This window comes from Geotrypetes seraphini, chromosome 9 (assembly GCF_902459505.1).
Source record: "Geotrypetes seraphini chromosome 9, aGeoSer1.1, whole genome shotgun sequence".
NCBI classification, from domain to species: domain Eukaryota; kingdom Metazoa; phylum Chordata; class Amphibia; order Gymnophiona; family Dermophiidae; genus Geotrypetes; species Geotrypetes seraphini.
The window spans coordinates 189,299,361-189,317,753 of record NC_047092.1 but is presented as its reverse complement, the minus strand read 5'-3'; the positions used below and the strand labels follow the sequence as shown (position 1 = coordinate 189,317,753).

The window sequence follows — 18,393 nt, the reverse complement described above, 5'->3', positions numbered from 1 at the left end:
GCATGTCGTTATAAAAAAATTTTGGGATCGGACCTTAGCATTCCAAGCAGGATTAATGAATTCATGTTTGAATCTTCTTGTTTCTCCATTTCTTACTTACTATCAATTTCGAAAAGATCTTAAAACCCACTTATTTAAACAATAATATACATTATTGATTTTCATATTATCATGTAGTTATATTGTACTTTTTATCCATACTTATTTTAGTTTACATTGTGTTTTCCTTATTCATTAGTTTTAATGCTTATATTAGTTACTTAGAATTTTATTATGTATGATGTTATTATTATATTGTATGCCGAGTACCTATTGTGTAAACCGCTATGAACTGCTGGTTAGGCGGTATATAAAAATAAATTACAGTATTGTTATTATTATAAGTAATGTCAGTAAGCGCAGCAGGAAAGGAAAATACAAAGACGGCAAGGGAGCTTTACAAGTTCATGTACACACTAGAGAATGACATGGGGAAAAAATCTGTCCTTGACACTGCCCCGTCCCTGGACCACCGTCCCCGCCCTCGCCATCCCCGCAGCATCCATACAAGCCTCAGTACTGCAATATTTAGCTTAATCCTACCTTTTAAATCAAAGTTCTGGCTGCTGAACTAGAGAAAGAGATGTTCAGCTGGCAGGGCTTTGTTTATAAATTTTTATCAACTCAACTAATATACTACTTTATCCTAAAGCAAAAGAAAAGAAATAGAAATTTTTTTCTATCTTTGTTGTCTAGTTTCTGCTTTCCTCATCTTCTCATTCAATTCCTTCCATCCACTGTCTCTCTTCTCTCTGCGTCTTCCATTTGCTCTGTTACTGTGCCTCTCCCTTATTCACCTCCCAAAAAAATTGGTCTGGCACCCATCTTCTTCCCTCCGTTCCCCCCATAGTCTGGCATCTATGTCTTCTTCCCTGCCAGCATCTTCTCCCCACTCTGTCTTCCCCATTTCCCTTTAGCATCTGTTCCTCTCCACCCCACCTTTCCTCCCTTTCTCCCTCCCTGCCCCTTACCTTCGTTGTGCTTTCACCTCCCACCTTGCAGCAAGAACACCTCTTAACCGCTTCCACCATGCACACCGCACTCCCCCCGGACAACAGGCCCCGGTCTGACTAAAAAAACTAAACAGTAAGTGCTCAATTTAAAAGGCAGAAAGAGTGTTTCCTTCTTGCAGCACACAACTGTGCCGACAAACCTCCCTGCCCATTTCCTTCATGGCTGGCGATTTCTAAATTGCCTTCCTATGAGCAGCTGGAGCGTTAAAGCTGAATGTGGCTGCTGGAAAGGTCGTCTCTGATGAAACTTTTGGTTGCGTCAGAGATGACCTTTACGGCAGCCACATGTAGCTTCAATGCTCCGGCTGCTCGTACGAAGGCAATTTAGAAATCGCCGGCCATGAAGGTAAGGGGCAGGGAGGGAGTAGGGAGATGTTTGGACTGAGCGGCGGCAGCAATCAGTAAGGAGGGAGGGATCACGATAGGTGACCATGCACGTTTCCTCCCTTAACTGCGGGGATAAGGCCATTCACTGCTCCACGGGGCTGTGAATGGCCTTGTCCCCGTAGCCAGGTTGAACACAGTTTTTTCCCCACCATTTTGGCGGGTTACTTGCGGCTAGCTGCAGGTAACAGCCGCCGTGTCATTCTCTAATACACACTCCCTGCCTCTGAGGGCTTTGAGAAAACCATGCAGGTCAGAAGCAAATGCATTCACTGCGTGTGTGCTCACTAGCCAGTACCTTAGACTTGTATGATTACAGCATTCAACTCTTACCGTCTTTCGTTCTCGCTTGGGTGGGGCCTGTGGCTGGTTTATCATTACCTGTGGTGTTGGAACACCTGGCGGGAACTGCTGCACTCCCTGCGCAGGGTAGTAAGTGGCAGCTGAAGAGAAGGAAAGACAGAGAAACATTGTCAGGTTATGTCTGTACTTACAGTAAAATTAGAGAACAAATTTAGAATCCAGTTTCCACTTAAATGAGGCTGTAGCTCCCACTGAAATCTAGCAAGCCCCATAAGAAACTTACCACCACACTATAAAGCAAAGCAATTTGATTGGCTCTTAGTGATGCCATGCTTCATAATGTCACAAGCTATTAACAGAAAGGGGACAACCTAGAGAGGACAAAACTGCACCTGCTGGAAAGCACAGGAACAGCAGGCAGATATTCTCACATGTAGGTGACATCATCCATGGAGCCCCAGCATGGACAGCTTTAAAAGTGCATCATCACTTTAAAAACTTGAGAAAGTTTGTGAACTGCCCGCACCGCGCATGCATGAGTGCCTTCCCACCAGACATCACTTGCAGCTCCTCGGTTCGTTAAGCAAGCTAAGAAGCCAACCAGGGGAGGTGGGCGAGTTGTGAGAATATCTGCCTGCTGTCCCTGGATAACACTTGTTACGGTAAGTATCCGTGCTTTATCCCAGGACAAGCAGGCAGCATATTTTCACATGTGGGACTCCCTAGCTTATTAGAATGGGATGGAGGGAGAATTGGCCATTAGGAAAATTAATTTTGCAATTCTGCTTGGCCGAAGTGACCATCCTGTCTGGAATAAGATGTGAATGTGTGAACTGAGGACCAAGTAGCAGCTTTACAGATTTCATCAATAGGAGTGGAGTGGAGCGAAGAAAAGCAACTGAAGCTGTTATAGCTCCGACTCTGTGGGCTGTGACACAGCTCTCAGTTATAGCCCAGCCTGAGCATAACAGAAAGAGATACAAGAGGCCAACCATGTGGAAATTGTTCTTTTGGATACTGGACGTCCCAACTTGTTAGGATCAAAGGAGACAAAGTTGAAGAGATGTTCTATAGGGTTGAGTTTTCTGCAAATAGTAGGCCAATGCGCATTTGCAGTCCAGAGTATGAAGAGCTGTTTCCCCAGGATGAGAGTGAGGCTTAGGAAAGAATACTGGAAGTACAATAGAGTGATTAAGGTGAAATTCTGTGACAAGCTGCCCGTTAGAGCACTCAGACCTTTCCTTTTGCATTATCCCTCTTTCTTTCTTTCCTATCACAGATTGTAGCTCCTCCCTGTTATGACATTTTCATATATTAGGCTCATTGGCAACGTCTTCAAGCAACAAGGTGGTGGATGCCTGGAATGCGCTCCCGAGAGAGGTGGTGGAGAGTAAAACTGTGAATGAGTTCAAAGAAGCGTGGGATGAACACAGAAGATTTAGAATCAGAAAATAATATTAAAGATTGAACTAGGCCAGTTACTGGGCAGACTTGTACGGTCTGTGTCTGTACATGGCCGTTTGGAGGAGGATGGGCAGGGGAGGGCTTCAATGGCTGGGAGGGTGTAGATGGGCTGGAGTAAGTCTTAACAGAGATTTTGGCAGTTGGAATCCAAGCACAGTACCGGGTAAAGCTTTGGATTCTCGCCCAGAAATAGCTAAGAAGAAAAATAAAAATAATAATTTAAATTGAATCAGATTGGGCAGACTGGATGGACCATTCGGGTCTTTATCTGCCGTCATCTACTATGTTACTATGTTACTAACTAGTATTGGCGCTTAAACCCTTCCACAATATGACACCTGACTATATAGCGAGGAAACTCCTTCTGATCGCAACTGGAACTCAGGCTGTCCAACCCTCCACCTGGAGACAGCCTGAAATTGGTTATCCTACAGCATACCAATCAGGGCAATTGATAATCTACTGTCCTTCCGGAAAGCAGTAGACACTACTTTTCTTTTCTTTTTTATTTATAAGATTTTCAATTTTACATACAAGCATTGCTAGAAATTATTTACAATATAACATATAAAGGAAGCAATTAACTAACTCTTATTTAGTCCACAAAAAATGAGGATCAGGAAAAGAAATAAACTTCCAATCAGAAATAACAAAAATTAACTTAAGGCATTAGATTCCCGTACTACAGCCAGATGGAAGGTCATACATCACTAGACATAGACATGGTTACCAGCCTTTCTTTTGATCCAATAAATTCTAAAAGTTGTTTAGGCTCAAAGAAAAGAAAATTCTTATCTTGATAAGATATAACACTTCGCAGGAAATTTAACAAGAAACGTAGCCCCTAGAGCCAGAATTCTTGGCCTCAAGGACAAGAACTCTTTCCTACCTCTCTGGGTTTTCTGGGCAAAATCTGGAAAAACACGAACATTTGAGCCTAAGAACTTATCATTTATATGACAAAAATACAAGCGGCGGATAAATTCCCTATCACTCTCCAAGGCTAGAGTTAACAGCATGGTAGTTCTATGAGTGACAACCTCAAGGGAATTTTCCAGAAATAAAGACAAATTCATGTCCACTGCTTTATCTACTGGAATTTCTGTAGGAGTAGATTCCCCTTGTGGTGTCTTTATATTCAAATAATAAGCACTAACAATTGGAGGTAAATTTTCTGATGGAATGGACAGAGTTTCACAGAAATATTTTCTAGCCATCTCAACTGGTGATATAATAGGACACTTTGGAAAATTCAAAAATCTTAAGTTATTTTTCCTCAGTTGGTTTTCAAAATTCTCCATCTTACGAGAAACATAAGATCTCTCTTTGACCAGTTCCATTTGCATTTTCTTTACTTCATTCAAATTATTTTCTTGATTCTCCAACTTTTCACTCAAATTAGTTAGAAGTTGTTCCACCTTGGAAAAGACAGTTTCGTAGTCTGTTTTAATAGTAGAAAGACTCAATTTAAGGTTGGAGTCCATGACTGATATGGCCTGCCACAGCGCCTCCATATCTATTTTCTCTGGTTTCTTCATCTCCCCAAAGCTGATAACATTCCCTCCTGAAGCACCTCGCACCTCCTCCTCTGTGTTGCAGGAAGACTGCTGATGATTCCCATCTCCACCTTCTTCCAAAGGGTTCAGTAGAAATATCCCTCCTGTACTGGGGTCAAGCTCTCCCTCTCGGGGCTGCAGGACTCCTGACGTTCCCTGCACTGGAGTACTTCCAAGTTGGGGAGGAACCAGCCTCTGCTCTAGGCTTAATGAAGCGCAGCTTGCTGCATTAAGGTCCCCCGAAGATTCTATGTTCTCCCCTGAGGTAGTTCGGGTCACTTCACCTGAACGGGCAAAGACGCTCGTAAGCATTGTCTGGACCAGTTGTTGAGGGGACTCCACCGCTGGAGGGGCAAAGCGTGGGACTCCCTTTCTCTTCCCCATATCACTACCAGGAAAGAGACTCACAAACGCGGCACCAGGTGAGACGAGCAGCACAGCTTGTTCAGGCGTCCGCTCCCGACTCCACCTTGATCCTCAAAGACACTACTTTTCATGAACCGAACACTCCTGGTCTCAAACTTTAACAGACCAAACCTCGGAGCACCTGAGTCTCCCTATCAGTTCTTCTCCTGTCCACTGAAGACATATAGATACCCATTATAAGACCATATTGCTGTAGATTCTGCAAAACATGTGCTTCTTAGTTTCCCCATAGTAAGCATTTAGCTCCTCATAGTGTACATGTTTACGAATCAGTCTCATTTCTCTGTAAGTTGTATGTTATTGATCCTTTAGCCTTTGTGTTTCTGATCCTGTAGCATGTTATTGACTCTGTGGCGTATGTATCTCTGATCCTGAAAACTGTGTGTATGTATCCTTGTAACCCGTTCTGGACTCTTGGGGAGGACAGGCTATAAAACTAACTAAATAAATAAATAAATGTACGCTACATAAGCAAGAGTCTGTCTATGTGCGTAAGGATACAACCACCCACACAAGCATCATTATTTGAAATGATTGGTCCTTAAAAACTGACAGCAGGTAATTTTATTTTTATTTTATGCAGTAGTTATCCTAACTTGAGCAGCAAAGCAATCAAATGTTTGTTACCATTTGGATCTTATCTTTGCAAACTTGAATTGTCAGCTCTGACAGAAATTACATAGAAAAAAAGAGAATGACTGCAGATGGTGGATGATGAAATGTGTGTTTGCTTGTCAACTATCGAGTTGCACTTTGAGTTAATTTGCAATAAAAAATAAGCACATCCATCGCATTGATTAGCGATTCTATTCCATCTACTTGAGTTTTAACATTGTTACAATTACCCATATATAGCTTAAAGAACTTTAAATAAATAACTCTCCAATTTTAATTTTTTGCTGGTTTTGCAATTTATGTGCTGCGAAAAACATTTGCTCCGTTTAGTGTGCTGGAGCTAAAAAAAAAGTTTGAGACACACTGCCCTAATAGGTGAATCAGGGAGTGTGTCGAGAGGAACGTCAACTATGCATCAAGGTACATTGATGGTTTGACCCAGAAGACAACTCCTCCGCTGAAGATGATGCACACATCACTGACCATGCCGACCCTGATTCAAGAAGGAGTGCATGACCTCATCCTCGATCAACATTTTGATGCTGAGGCAGGCATGGAAGATGTTAAAGTCTGTGAAGACTTGTCTGTAGTAGCCCCAAAAGCTTTTGTCCAAGAATATCCCGGATCTCCTCCTGGAGAAAAGGTGCTGGTACCGGAAGAGATATAAGTTTCAAGTTTCAAGTTTAATAAAAATTTGATTAATCGCTTTAACTGTATTCAAAGCGATGTACATTTTGATAAAATTACATTGTTAAAATTATTACTACATTAAATAAAACAAACTCAACTTAAGACAAATGCAACAAAATTGGAAACATAAGGAGTTGTGGGGAGAATTTACATTATATTAAAAGTCTGGAGAGACATATAGGGAAAGTACATAAGGGAGGGTAGGGTAATGGAAGAGAGAAAAAAATGATTTCTGATGTTTTGAAAATCAAGTTATGATTAGTTTATGAATGCATCATTGAAGAGAAAAGTTTTCAATTTACTTTTGAATTTTTCTATGTTAGTTTCTTCCCTTAAGTAATTGGGGAAAGAATTCCAGGTTTGGGGAGCAATAACAGAGAACATAAACTGACGGCGCGTATTTATTATTTTTAAAGATGGGATAGATAATAAATGTTGTTCTGCAGATCTTAATGTTCTGTTGGTAGTGTAAGGTATTAATAATTTGTAAATAAAAGCTGGAGTTTTAAAAAGAAGAGATTTAAAAGTAAGCAGACCAAGTTTGTATAATATTCTATGGGCGACTGGTAGCCAATGAGCTTCTTTAAGAAGGGGTGTTACATGGTCAAATTTTTTAGCTTTACAAATAAGTTTAATAGATGTGTTTTGTATCATCTGTAATCATTTAATTTCTTTTTGTGCTGTTCCTATAAGTAAAGCATTACAATAATCGATTTTAGAAATGACGAGAGAATGAATAAGAATGTTAAGAGATTTAAGCATGGAAGCAGTCTGCTGTACTAGAAGTTGTGGAATGGGAGACCTCAGAGTCGTGGCACGCCTACGAAGAGACAATCAGCGGATGAGAGGAGGGCAATCTTCAATTCATTGACGTTTAATGTGTGTCAAGAAAGTCAACGCTTGGGAGGACGCAGTTGTGTCATGCCTAGAAGGGGAATAATGTTTGTGCTTATTAGCTTTTTTATGTGCTGTGACTTTGATACACGAGACATAGATGAAGAGGGAGTATAGCATTCTCTCTGTAAGAAACCTGATTCTCTGGATGCAGTGTTGATGCATTCAGTGCTGATGTCAATCCCCAAGTCATAGAAACATGATGGCAGATAAAGGCCAAATGGCCCACCCACAGTAACCATTATCTCTTTCTCTCTCCGAGATCTCCCACGTGCCTATCCCAGGCCCTCTTGAATTCAGATACAGTCTCTGTCTCCACCACATCTTCCGGAAGACTGTTCCATGGTGTTGAGTTCCAAGTCCACTGCCATGCTTGATGTCAATGCCAACACAGAACCAAAACGTTTTTTGAACTAAAGTTTTTGGCCCTTAAGTAACCTCTTTGGTATGCAGAGATAGAGATCACAGCAAACATCCCAATGTTCAGGACCCAAACACTGAACACACCAATTACGTGTGTCAGAGCCTGAAATGGTCCAATTACACACTGAAACACAGACCTTGTAGAGTCCCACGTTCATATTCATCTGTTGAGTCCATTCTATTATTATTTATTTAATTCATTTTCTAGTCCGGTGTCCCTAAAGAACTCATACCACCTGTCAGCTGATTTGATATACCGGATTTGTGGTCATCGCTATCCACCTCCACCTTGCATACAAAGCTGGGCTCACTCATGTACAGATGACCGTCGAATCCTCATATTGACTGATACAAACCTGGGACTATTTGAAACTTTTATTGCAGTTTAGTTAGCTGCAACAGTTTTCATTGATTTTTAATTTTGATTGCCTAATAAATATGGGTGTTTCCAGTTCATCTACTCCACTTTTGCTGGTTTTTGATTGCCGATTACATCGAGAACATTTCTTAAAGCCACTTGGTACCTTCACTGACATGGAGGAGAAAACGGCCAACACTAAGTCAACGGGCTCAATGGCTTGGAGAAGTTGAGTAACTATGATGCCAAAAAGTGAGACAAAAGGCCCAAAAAAGGAAAAATTAACAAAAATAAATCAAAGTTTGATAAAATACTGGAACACGATAAAAATAATAAATTATGAGGAAAACACTGAAAAAGAAGTATGGTAAGGCACTAAAAAGGGAACAAAAAGTTGACGTTTTGAAGAGAAAACTGAAGACACAGCTTCTCAGCTCTGTGAAAAATGAAGAACTGATGGTCCCGAGAGCCAATTTTGGGCACATGAACTGTATGGGCATTGCCTAAAGATTTCAGGCGACAATGCACTTGGTACCAGGTTCTGTGGATGACATCATCCACATGTGAGATTATTGTGCCCTCAGTAAAACATCTTATTTACCCTAATAGTACTGAAATCCTTAGTACAATTAAAAGGAACAAATCTCCAACACTTGTGCTGGGAATCAGATTTCAGTCCTGTCTCTGCTTTTTCCTTTTAACACTTTTCCCAACTATGCCCCAAAGTGAAATGGAGGAATAAAGCTTTTAGGGCTCCTTTTACAAATGCCAATGCGATGAAATCCACAGGAACTGAACAGGCTTTGTTGCATTTGTCACACCAGAATTTTTAGTGTGGCTTTGTCTTAGGTCTCTTTTTCTGGAACAATCTATCTCAGGAGATGTGCCAAACTTGTTATTGTTTCTGAAAGGTTTAAAGACCTTTATCTTTTAAAATATATGGTATTTTATAAAATAAGCTTTATAATTTGCCTGTTCTCAGTTATTTTATTTGGAATGTAAACTACATTGAATGGTATTTCCAAAAATGCAGCATAAAACCTAGTATTGATGATGACAACTTCATTTCTTTATCATTTTGTTCATTCTTCCTAGTGTGTCATCAGTCCATTGTCTGTCTCTCACTTCTTAGTCTCAGCCTCTCCCTGTTAGCAAAGAGATGGAAGGGAAGAAGGAAGAAAATGGCACCCCAAGCCTCCACCTCCACCTCCATCACAATCCCCCTATGTATGAATCTTGCATTATCTTCAGCTATCAGACACTAAGTGATGAGTTATAAATGCCTTACATGAAATTAAAATCATCCTTGCATGACTTCAGCAATTCCTCGTATTAAACAAGATTCTCACCATATGGACCATATTCTGTGGGACTGGCTCCTGGAAAGAAGCTGGGGGCACCAGGCTGTACTGGGTACTGCTGTGTTGGCACAACATAAGAACGTCCCTGCAAGATGGAAGAGACCACAGTGAGAAACTGGCAATTAAGGATGAGACAAAGAAAAACACATGAAAGAAAAGAGAAACAGCAAATGATGATTTTTTTCTGAATTTTATGATCTTTCACTCAAGAGAAAAGAGAGAAGTAACAATATAACCAGATAATGTGTAGAAGATAAAGAGCAGAAGTGTAATACCTCACAGGAATACAGTGGTGTCCTGGGATGATGCTCAAAAAGCTCCCGAGAGGTAAGAAAAGCATGATAAAATCTGTACTTACCTGTCCTTGGAGGTAGTATCCTTGTGAAGCAGGGTAGGAGATCTGAGAGGGAATCATCATCACTTGGGAGCTCGTTGGATAGACATGAGCTGGAGGTACCGCCCGAGCTGTAGTGGTACTGGGAAGCCTGGAAGCACTGGTTGGAGGCTGAGCCCTGCTCTGATAAAAATGCTGTTTAAAAGGAAAGGGGGGAACAAAATCAAGCTTGCTCCCAACTATAAGACTGAGCAAAAGCTCTTCTACCTTCACCTTCAAAAGAAATTGTACCTACTCAGGTGCTATTAATCGTACACATGTTGGGAAGATGGGTTAACATAGTAGATGACTAGGATGCAACGAGCACCTATCTGAAAGCTTTGTTGTATGTCAAACGTCCTCTCAAAGAAGCAGGCTTATCTATTCTTACTCTAGCTGAAAATACTCCAGCACCTTTCTGAATTCACCCGCAGCTCTTTCAATTTGTCCCCAGATTTTCTTTTATCTATATATTCCATCTTTGCCTATACCCTTTGCTGCCTATTAAAATGTTTTATTGTGTATTGTGTTGACATTGTAATGTTGGAAAAACTAGTCAGAATATTATAAAGAATTCATATGTTGTAAAAAAGTTCATATATCAAAAAATTCATACAATACAAAAAATTTTTAATATTCAAATTGGTGACATAACATAATGGCTCTGTATTGAATTCTAAATACCACTGGCAGCCAATGCAATTGGCGGAGATATGGAGTAATATGCTCATATCTTGGTGTTCCAATTATCAATCTAGCCGCAATGCCCTGCACCTGGTCTTTGTTATTCCCAGGTACAGGACATTGCAGTAGTCCAGCCGAGACAGGATCATTGCTTGTACAATGGCACGAAAGTCAGGTGGTGACAGCATTGGTTTTAAACGTTACAGTAAATGGATCTGGGCAAAACAAACATAGGAAAAAAATATAATACCTTTTTTATTGAACAAAGAACTAATTTAAAGTAGTTTAAGATTAGCTTTTGAAGGAAACCCCCTTCCTCAGATCAGAAATAAGCAAATGTTGGCAAAATCAGTATATATAAGGAAAATATGAGAACATTTCAGTGGTACTTGAAGACAAAGAGGTGACAAAGCAGTTTGAATTTCTTTGCAGTGTTTTGGGGTTTTTTTCAAGATGGCGTCCGTATAGGTTGTGGGTTAAGTACCCCATCTACTGTTTTTCAGTTTCACTTTTAATTAGTCTAATTTTGTTATAATTTTGTATTCCTATATGTCTTATTATTTGGTGTTTCTTTATTAGTATTACTTTGAAGATTTTCCTTGGTTGAATTTTAATTTAAGGACTGAAACTGATATTTAACCGGCAGCATATAACTTGGAAGTCAACAGTTATCTGTTTCGCAGTTAAGAGGCCTAACTGCTACCAAGGCCCTGCTTTACTACCTGCTATTGTGGATTTTAGGGCTCAGGAACAGCTTTATTCCAGCTGTTTCTCCTGCTCTCCCCGACAGCCGGTGCATGCTTTCTTCACTCCCAGTGGCCAGCACTGAGTCGGAGGTACCATGGCCACTGGGAAGACAACTGACTGCCATGCCAACATGGGCCCTGCATCCCAAACACTGCAGCTGTTGGGAGGACAGCCAATGGTTTCCTTTGTTCCTCCAATGGCCAGGGCAGAAAAGGAAGGAGGAAGAAACACGGTGAGGCTGCCGAGGATGCCTCCCTCAGTTTTCGGTGGGACAGCATCTCAGCTTTGGAGCCCTCAACACCAGATCTGAGTATTGGAAAGGAACCTTAGCCTGGAGGCTCCTGAAGGTATTCAATCCAAGGCCTGCATGTTAAATGAAGTCCCAAGAAAGGAGTTTCCAAGTTTCCAAGTTTATTGGTTTTTAATATCCCGACCATCAAACAATTGTCTGGCCGGTTAACAATCAGCTTAAAAAAAAAGAATTAATAGTAATAGGATGTGAATGGAAATATCTTAAATTAAACATAAATGACAAAGACTTGACATACTTGAATGTGAGGAAATTGTGGGGGAAGGGAAAAAAGTTACATTGTATAGAAGAAATGGAGAGAGTGGGGAGGGGATGAACATGAGGAGGGGGGAACGTTAATGTAATGAATAATGGATACTTGTCTAATGAATGAAAAAGAGCATTTTTTTTTTTTTTTTTTTTTTTTTTTAGGTTTGGTTAAATGCATCCTGAAATAAGAATGTCTTTAGATTTATTTTAAATTTAGCAAGTTGTTGTTCATCTCGGAGATGTTGTGGCAGTGAGTTCCACAATGTTGGGGCGGTAACAGCGAAATTGGTTTTACGAGTATAATAAGAGTCTTTTAGGGACGGTATAAAAAGGAGCTTTTGGTCTGAAGATCTCAAAGTGCGCGGGGAACTTTGAGGTATAAGAAGCTTATCAAGAAAAGTTGGTTGATGTAGAAGTTTGATTTTGAAAGTGAGAAGAATGATTTTGTAAGTAATACGGTAGGAGATGGGAAGCCAATGAGCTTCCTTTAAAAGAGGGGTGACGTGGTCATATTTGCTTTTTTTATAGATAAGTTTTATAGCGGTATTTTGTATTAGCTGGAGGCGTCGTAGTTCTTTTTGTGAGAGGCCGTTAAGGAGGGAATTGCAGTAATCTAGGTGAGAGATTACCAGAGAGTGGGTCAAGATAGTGTTCAGAATGGATGTTAAAGATCTGATAATGCGGAGTTTAAAAAAACATACTTTTACTACAGAGCTGATATGCTCATGGAAGGTGAGATTGCTATCGATGATAACGCCGAGTAATTTAATTTTTGTTTCCATTTGTAATGGAGTGGATTTGATAGAAATAGTTCCGAGTAATGATTCTGATTTTTTGATGGGAAGTAGAAGTACACGAGATTTATTTATGTTGAGTGCGAGTTTGTTTGTATATAGCCAATCATGTATGTTATCCAGTTTATTATTTATGTCTTTTGTATCTGAAATATTAGTAGTATTGATTGGGTGGAGGAGTTGAATATCGTCGGCGTAGGCGAAAATGGTGAATCCGATGGATTGGGCTAGTGTGAGGAGGGGAGAGAGAAATACATTGAATAGTAAAGGAGATAGTATAGAACCTTGTGGTACTCCGAAAGTTTGTGATTTGGCTGAGGAAGTTTCATTTTTTACGCAGACTATAGAGCTGCGTTCATGAAAATAAGATATGAACCAAGAGAGAGCAGAGTCAGTTATGCGGCAGTCTTTTAATCTTGAAAGGAGGAGAGAATGGTCGATAGTGTCGAAGGCAGCAGAGAGGTCTAGAGAGATTAGAATAACAGATTTTTGGTGTTCATGGTAATATTGAATGGTTGAAGTGAGACCTAGTAAGGATAGTTCAGTAGAATGTGAAGAACGAAAACCTGTTTGACATGGATGTAGTGCGTGAGTTTTTTCAAGAAATTCGGTTAATTGTGAGTGGATAATTTTTTCGGTAATTTTGGAGAGTAAAGGAAGATTTGCAATGGGACGGTAGTTTTTGGGGAGAAAGGGATCTAGGTTATATTGTTTGAGTTTAGGGAATACAAGTGATGTTTTCCAAGTGGTGGGTACTAAGCTTTCTGAAATTGATTTGGAAATCATTGCCCAGATAAAAGGGCCGAAGAATGAATAGAATTTTTTGAGTAAGAATGGGGGAATGTTCTCTAGGAGGTTATTAGGAGAATTTAGAGATTGTAGTACGAGAAAAAGTTGTGCTAGAGAAGGCATTTTAAAGGTGGTACAAGAACTAAAAGACAGTTGAGTTGGTATATTGGGGATTAGAGTGGAAGGGGCGGGTATGGACGGTCCAAGAAGGGATCTGATGTCTTTAATTTTTGTTTCAAAAAACAAGGATAGTTCAACTGCGGAGGGTGAAGTTAAACTATGAGAATTTTGTTTTTTCTTGGAATATTTAGAAAGTGAGTGAGCGATAGTGAACATAGTAGAGGAATTTCGAGTAGTGGAGATAAGTTTCGAATAATATTCTTTTTTTGTCAGTTGAATAGTTGTTTTGTAATGGATAGCTTTTTCTTTGAATAGAACAAGGTGGGTGTTAAGGCGTGTTTTACGCCATTTATTTTCAGATGAACGAAGTTGTCGGCGGAGAAGAACTAGTTTGTCATTGTACCATGGTTGTTGTTTCTTTGAGGATTGGATAGAGGTAGGTTTTTTTATTTTTTGTTCTGATTCGGGTGACAGAGAATCTAGTAATGATTTAGTGGATGTTTCCCATAAAGAAGCTTGTTCGTTTATAGAGAGAGAAGAAAAGTCATCCAGATTTAAAGAAAAGGAGGTCTGTATTCCTGAAAGAGTTATGTTATCAAGATTGCGAAAGGTCTGGGAGTTTTTTGGTTGTTTTGTGTGATCAGTGTGTGCTTGAGTGTCAAGTTGCCAGGTTATGAGAGTGTGGTCTGACCAGGGAATGGGATGGTATTGGAGATTATAGAAGAGATGGTTAATAGAGGTTGAACAGAAAATCATGTCGAGGATATTGCCTGCGGAGTGAGTGGGCATAGAAATGAGAGGGGATAGAGATAGATCAGATGTTAGAGTGAGGAGTTCGGAAGTAATGTGATGATTGGGAGAGTTAAAATGGATATTAAAATCTCCGAGAATAATAGCATCAGAATAAGTAATAGTGAAATCAGATATAATAGTGGTTAGGGTTGATAGTGAGGCTATAGATACCGGCGGGGGAAAGTAGATAAGGAGAAAGTTAAGAGGAAAAGAGTATTTTAAAGTGAAGTGGAAAGTTTCAATCGGAGGAATAGAGAATGAGTTAGAGATATTTGATTGTAGAGGGATAGCGGAGTGATAGATAATAGCTATGCCGCCTCCTCTTTTGAGGATCCATCACCAGCTGTGCTGCATGATGGAACTGACAGGAGGAATTGAAATATGGAGTGAAGCTGAATTGAAAGACAGTGAATATGGAACTGAAATATAAAGCAGGATTTATTTTATTTACTTTATTTTTTGGTTTGGTTTGATATAACGGCTAAAGTGGAGAGCGGCCGCATGATACTTAAAGTCCTAGATTTCAAACGTACGGACTTTAATGCAATGGGAGAGTACCCGAAGAAAGAGCTGTTAGGATGGGAGGACATAAGAGAAGTGGAAAGACAGTGGTCTAAGCTGAAAGGAGCGATAAAAATGGCTACGGACCTTTATGTGAAGAAAATCAATAAAAACAAGAGAAAAAGGAAGTCGATATGGTTCTCCAACCTAGTAGCTGAGAAAATAAAGGCGAAAGAGTTGGCGTTCGTGAAATATAAAAAAACCCAAGAAGAGGAGAGCAGAAAGGATTACAGGGTGAAACTGAAAGAAGCCAAGAGAGAGATACGTCTGGTGAAAGCACAGGCGGAAGAACAAATGGCTAAAAATGTAAAAAAGGGAGACAAAAATTTTTCCTGATATATTAGTGAACGGAGGAAGATGAAAAATGGAATTGCTAGGTTAAAAGATGCTGGGAACCAATATGTGGAGAGTAATGAGGAGAAAGCAAATGTGCTAAACAAATACTTCTGTTCTGTGTTCACAGAAGAAAATCCTGGAGAAGGACCGAGATTGTCTGGAAAAGTTACAAGAGAAAATGGAGTAGATTCTGTGCCGTTCACGGAGGAGGGTGTTTATGAGCAACTTGAAAAACTGAAGGTGGACAAAGCGATGGGACTAGACGGGATCCATCCCAGGATACTAAGGGAGCTCAGAGAGGTTTTGGCGAGTCCTATTAAAGACTTGTTCAACAAATCTCTGGAGACGGGAGTGATTCCTGGGGATTGGAGGAGAGTGGATGTGGTGTCTATTCATAAAAATGGTCACAGGGATGAAGCAGGAAACTACAGGCTGGTGAGCCTCACTTCAGTTGTTCGAAAAATAATGGAAGTGTTGCTAAAAGAAAGGATAGTGTACTTCCTTGAATCTAATGGGTTACAGGATCCGAGACAACATGGCTTTACAAAAGGTAAATCGTGCCAAACGAACCTGATTGAATTTTTTGATTGGGTGACCAGAGAGCTGGATCGAGGACATATGCTAGATGTAATTTACTTGGATTTCAGCAAAGCCTTTGATACAGTTCCTCATAGGAGGCTGTTGAACAAACTTAAGGGCTGAAGTTAGGATCCAAAGTGGTGAACTGGGTCAGAAACTGGCTGTCGGACAGACGCCAGAGGGTGGTGGTTAATGGAAGTCGCTCGAAGGAAGGAAAGGTGAGTAGTGGAGTCCCTCAGGGTTCGGTGCTGGGGCCAATCCTGTGAGTGAGTGACATTGCTGAAGGGTTAGAAGGAAAAGTGTGCCTTTTTGCAGATGATACCAAGATTTGTAACAGAGTAGACACCGAAGAGGGAGTGGAAAATATGAAAAAGGATCTGCAAAAGTTAGAGGAATGATCTAATGCCTGGCAACTAAAATTCAATGCAAAGAAATGCAGAGTAATGCATTTGGGGATTAATAATAGGAAGGAACCGTATATGCTGGGAGGAGAGAAGCTGATATGCAAGGACTGGGGGAGGGACCTTGGGGTGATAGTGTCCGAAGATCTAAAAGCGAAAAACAGTGGGACAAGGCAGTGGCTGCTGCCAGAAGGATGCTGGGCTGTATAAAGAGAGGCGTAGTCAGTAGAAGGAAGAAGGTGTTGATGCCCCTGTACAGGTCATTGGTGAGGCCCCACTTGGAGTATTGTGTTCAGTTTTGGAGACCGTATCTGGCGAAAGACGTAAGAAGACTTGAGGCGGTCCAGAGGAGGGCGACGAAAATGATAGGAGGCTTGCGCCAGAAGACATATGAGGAAAGACTGGAAGCCCTGAATATATATACCCTAGAGGAAAGGAGAGACAGGGGAGATATGATTCAGACATTCAAATACTTGAAGGGTATTAACGTAGAACAAAATCTTTTCCAGAGAAAGGAAAATGGTAAAACCAGAGGACATAATTTGAGGTTGAGGGGTGGTAGATTCAGGGGCAATGTTAGGAAATTCTACTTTACGAAGAGGGTAGTGGATATCTGGAATGCACTCCCGAGAGAAGTGGTGGAGAGTAAAACTGTGACTGAGTTCAAAGAAGCGTGGGATGAACACAGAGGATTTAGAATCACAAAATAATATTAAATATTGAACTAAGGCCAGTACTGGGCAGACTTGCACAGTCTGTGTCTGTGTATGGCCATTTGGTGGAGGATGGGCAGGGGAGGGCTTCAATGGCTGGGAGGGTGTAGATGGGCTGGAGTAAGTCTTAACAGAGATTTCGGCAGTTGGAACCCAAGCACAGTACCGGGTAAAGCTTTGGATTCTTGCCCAGAAATAGCTAAGAAGAAAAAATTTAAAAATTTAAATTGAATCAAGTTGGGCAGATTGGATGGACCATTCGGGTCTTTATCTGCCGTCATCTACTATATATATTTCTTTTATTCACTTTAAGTTCTAATTGTTGAAGTAGTAGATTTGATCTGATTTATGTTATGTTAGTATTTGTGAGGTACGTATTATATATCTTAGTTTATTGTGAGGGAGATTCCTTTTTAGATATAAGCTGTAAACAAACAATAAACAAAGCCAAGGTCTTTGTTAAGTAGGAGACAGAGAGATGTCAAAATAGTTTAAGTTTCTTTATAGTGGGGAAAGAAAGCCAAAGTCCTTGTTGAATCCTGTCCGGAGAGTATCAAAATATTTTATCATTTTGATTTCAAAGGTCTTACGTTCTTGGATTGAAATTTCCTTTCAGTATTCTCACCATAAAATCATTGGGGTAGTGGTCAGTTTTTCTAAAGTGCTGTCTGACACAGGAAAGAAAATCTCAAGACAACCCAAGAACCTATAAGACACATGAAATCAAAGTGATAAAATATTTTGATGTCCACCAGACAGGGCTGGGTGGAATGTGGGAAGGACTAAAGTCCTTGGGGTCGGATTAAAGGGTAGGCCCAGTAGGTATGTGCCTCGTCCCGAAAATGTCAGGGGGCCCACTGGTGTGGTTCTTTGGGGTCGTTGTTAGGGGATGGCAAACAGAGCAGCTGCCCTGGGCCCCCTTGGTCCGGGCACTTCTTCCCCTAGTTGGCCCATCTCCCTTCCCCTCACCTTTCCGTTTCAAAATCGATTTTTTTCTTTTTCAGATGGGTCCCGGCATTGATGGCAACCATTCTCTTGCAAGTGGCTGCTCGGCCCAAAGCTTCCCCTTTGAAGCAGCTTCCTGTTTCCGCCTGGGCGGTTCGCATCAAAGGGGAAGCTTTGGGCTGCTTGTATGAGAACGTTTGTCAAAATGCCAGGGCCCGTCTAAAAAGGAAAACATTGATTTTGAAATGGAAAGGTGACCAGGGAAGCGAAGGGAGGGAGATGGGTCAACTACGGGAAGAGGTTAAGTGGTGTTTGAGGTTTATTATCTTGTGCCATCAGAACGTGTGGGAAAGCAGTGGTGAAGGGTCAGGATAACTTGATGGAATTGGGGTGAAGGGGGGGCCGGATATTCAATGGAATTGGGTTGGAGAGAGAGAGAGAGAGAGAAAGGGGGCAAGTGATGGAAGTGGGGTG

At 40.8% G+C, this 18,393-nt stretch overlaps 1 protein-coding gene across 6 annotated transcripts in view; it reads right to left on the bottom strand.

Moving 5' to 3' along the window:
• The window catches only part of EIF4G1 (eukaryotic translation initiation factor 4 gamma 1), a 292,071-nt gene that overhangs the window by 183,015 nt on the left and 90,663 nt on the right, over positions 1-18,393 (bottom strand). For all 6 annotated transcript variants that reach the window (XM_033959150.1, XM_033959151.1, XM_033959152.1 and 3 more), the window contains 3 exons: positions 9,885-10,055; positions 9,515-9,611; positions 1,770-1,879 (listed from right to left, as the gene is read on the bottom strand). In XM_033959150.1, the coding sequence (XP_033815041.1) occupies positions 1,770-1,879; positions 9,515-9,611; positions 9,885-10,055 (378 nt within the window). The remainder of the gene's footprint in view (positions 1-1,769; positions 1,880-9,514; positions 9,612-9,884; positions 10,056-18,393) is intronic.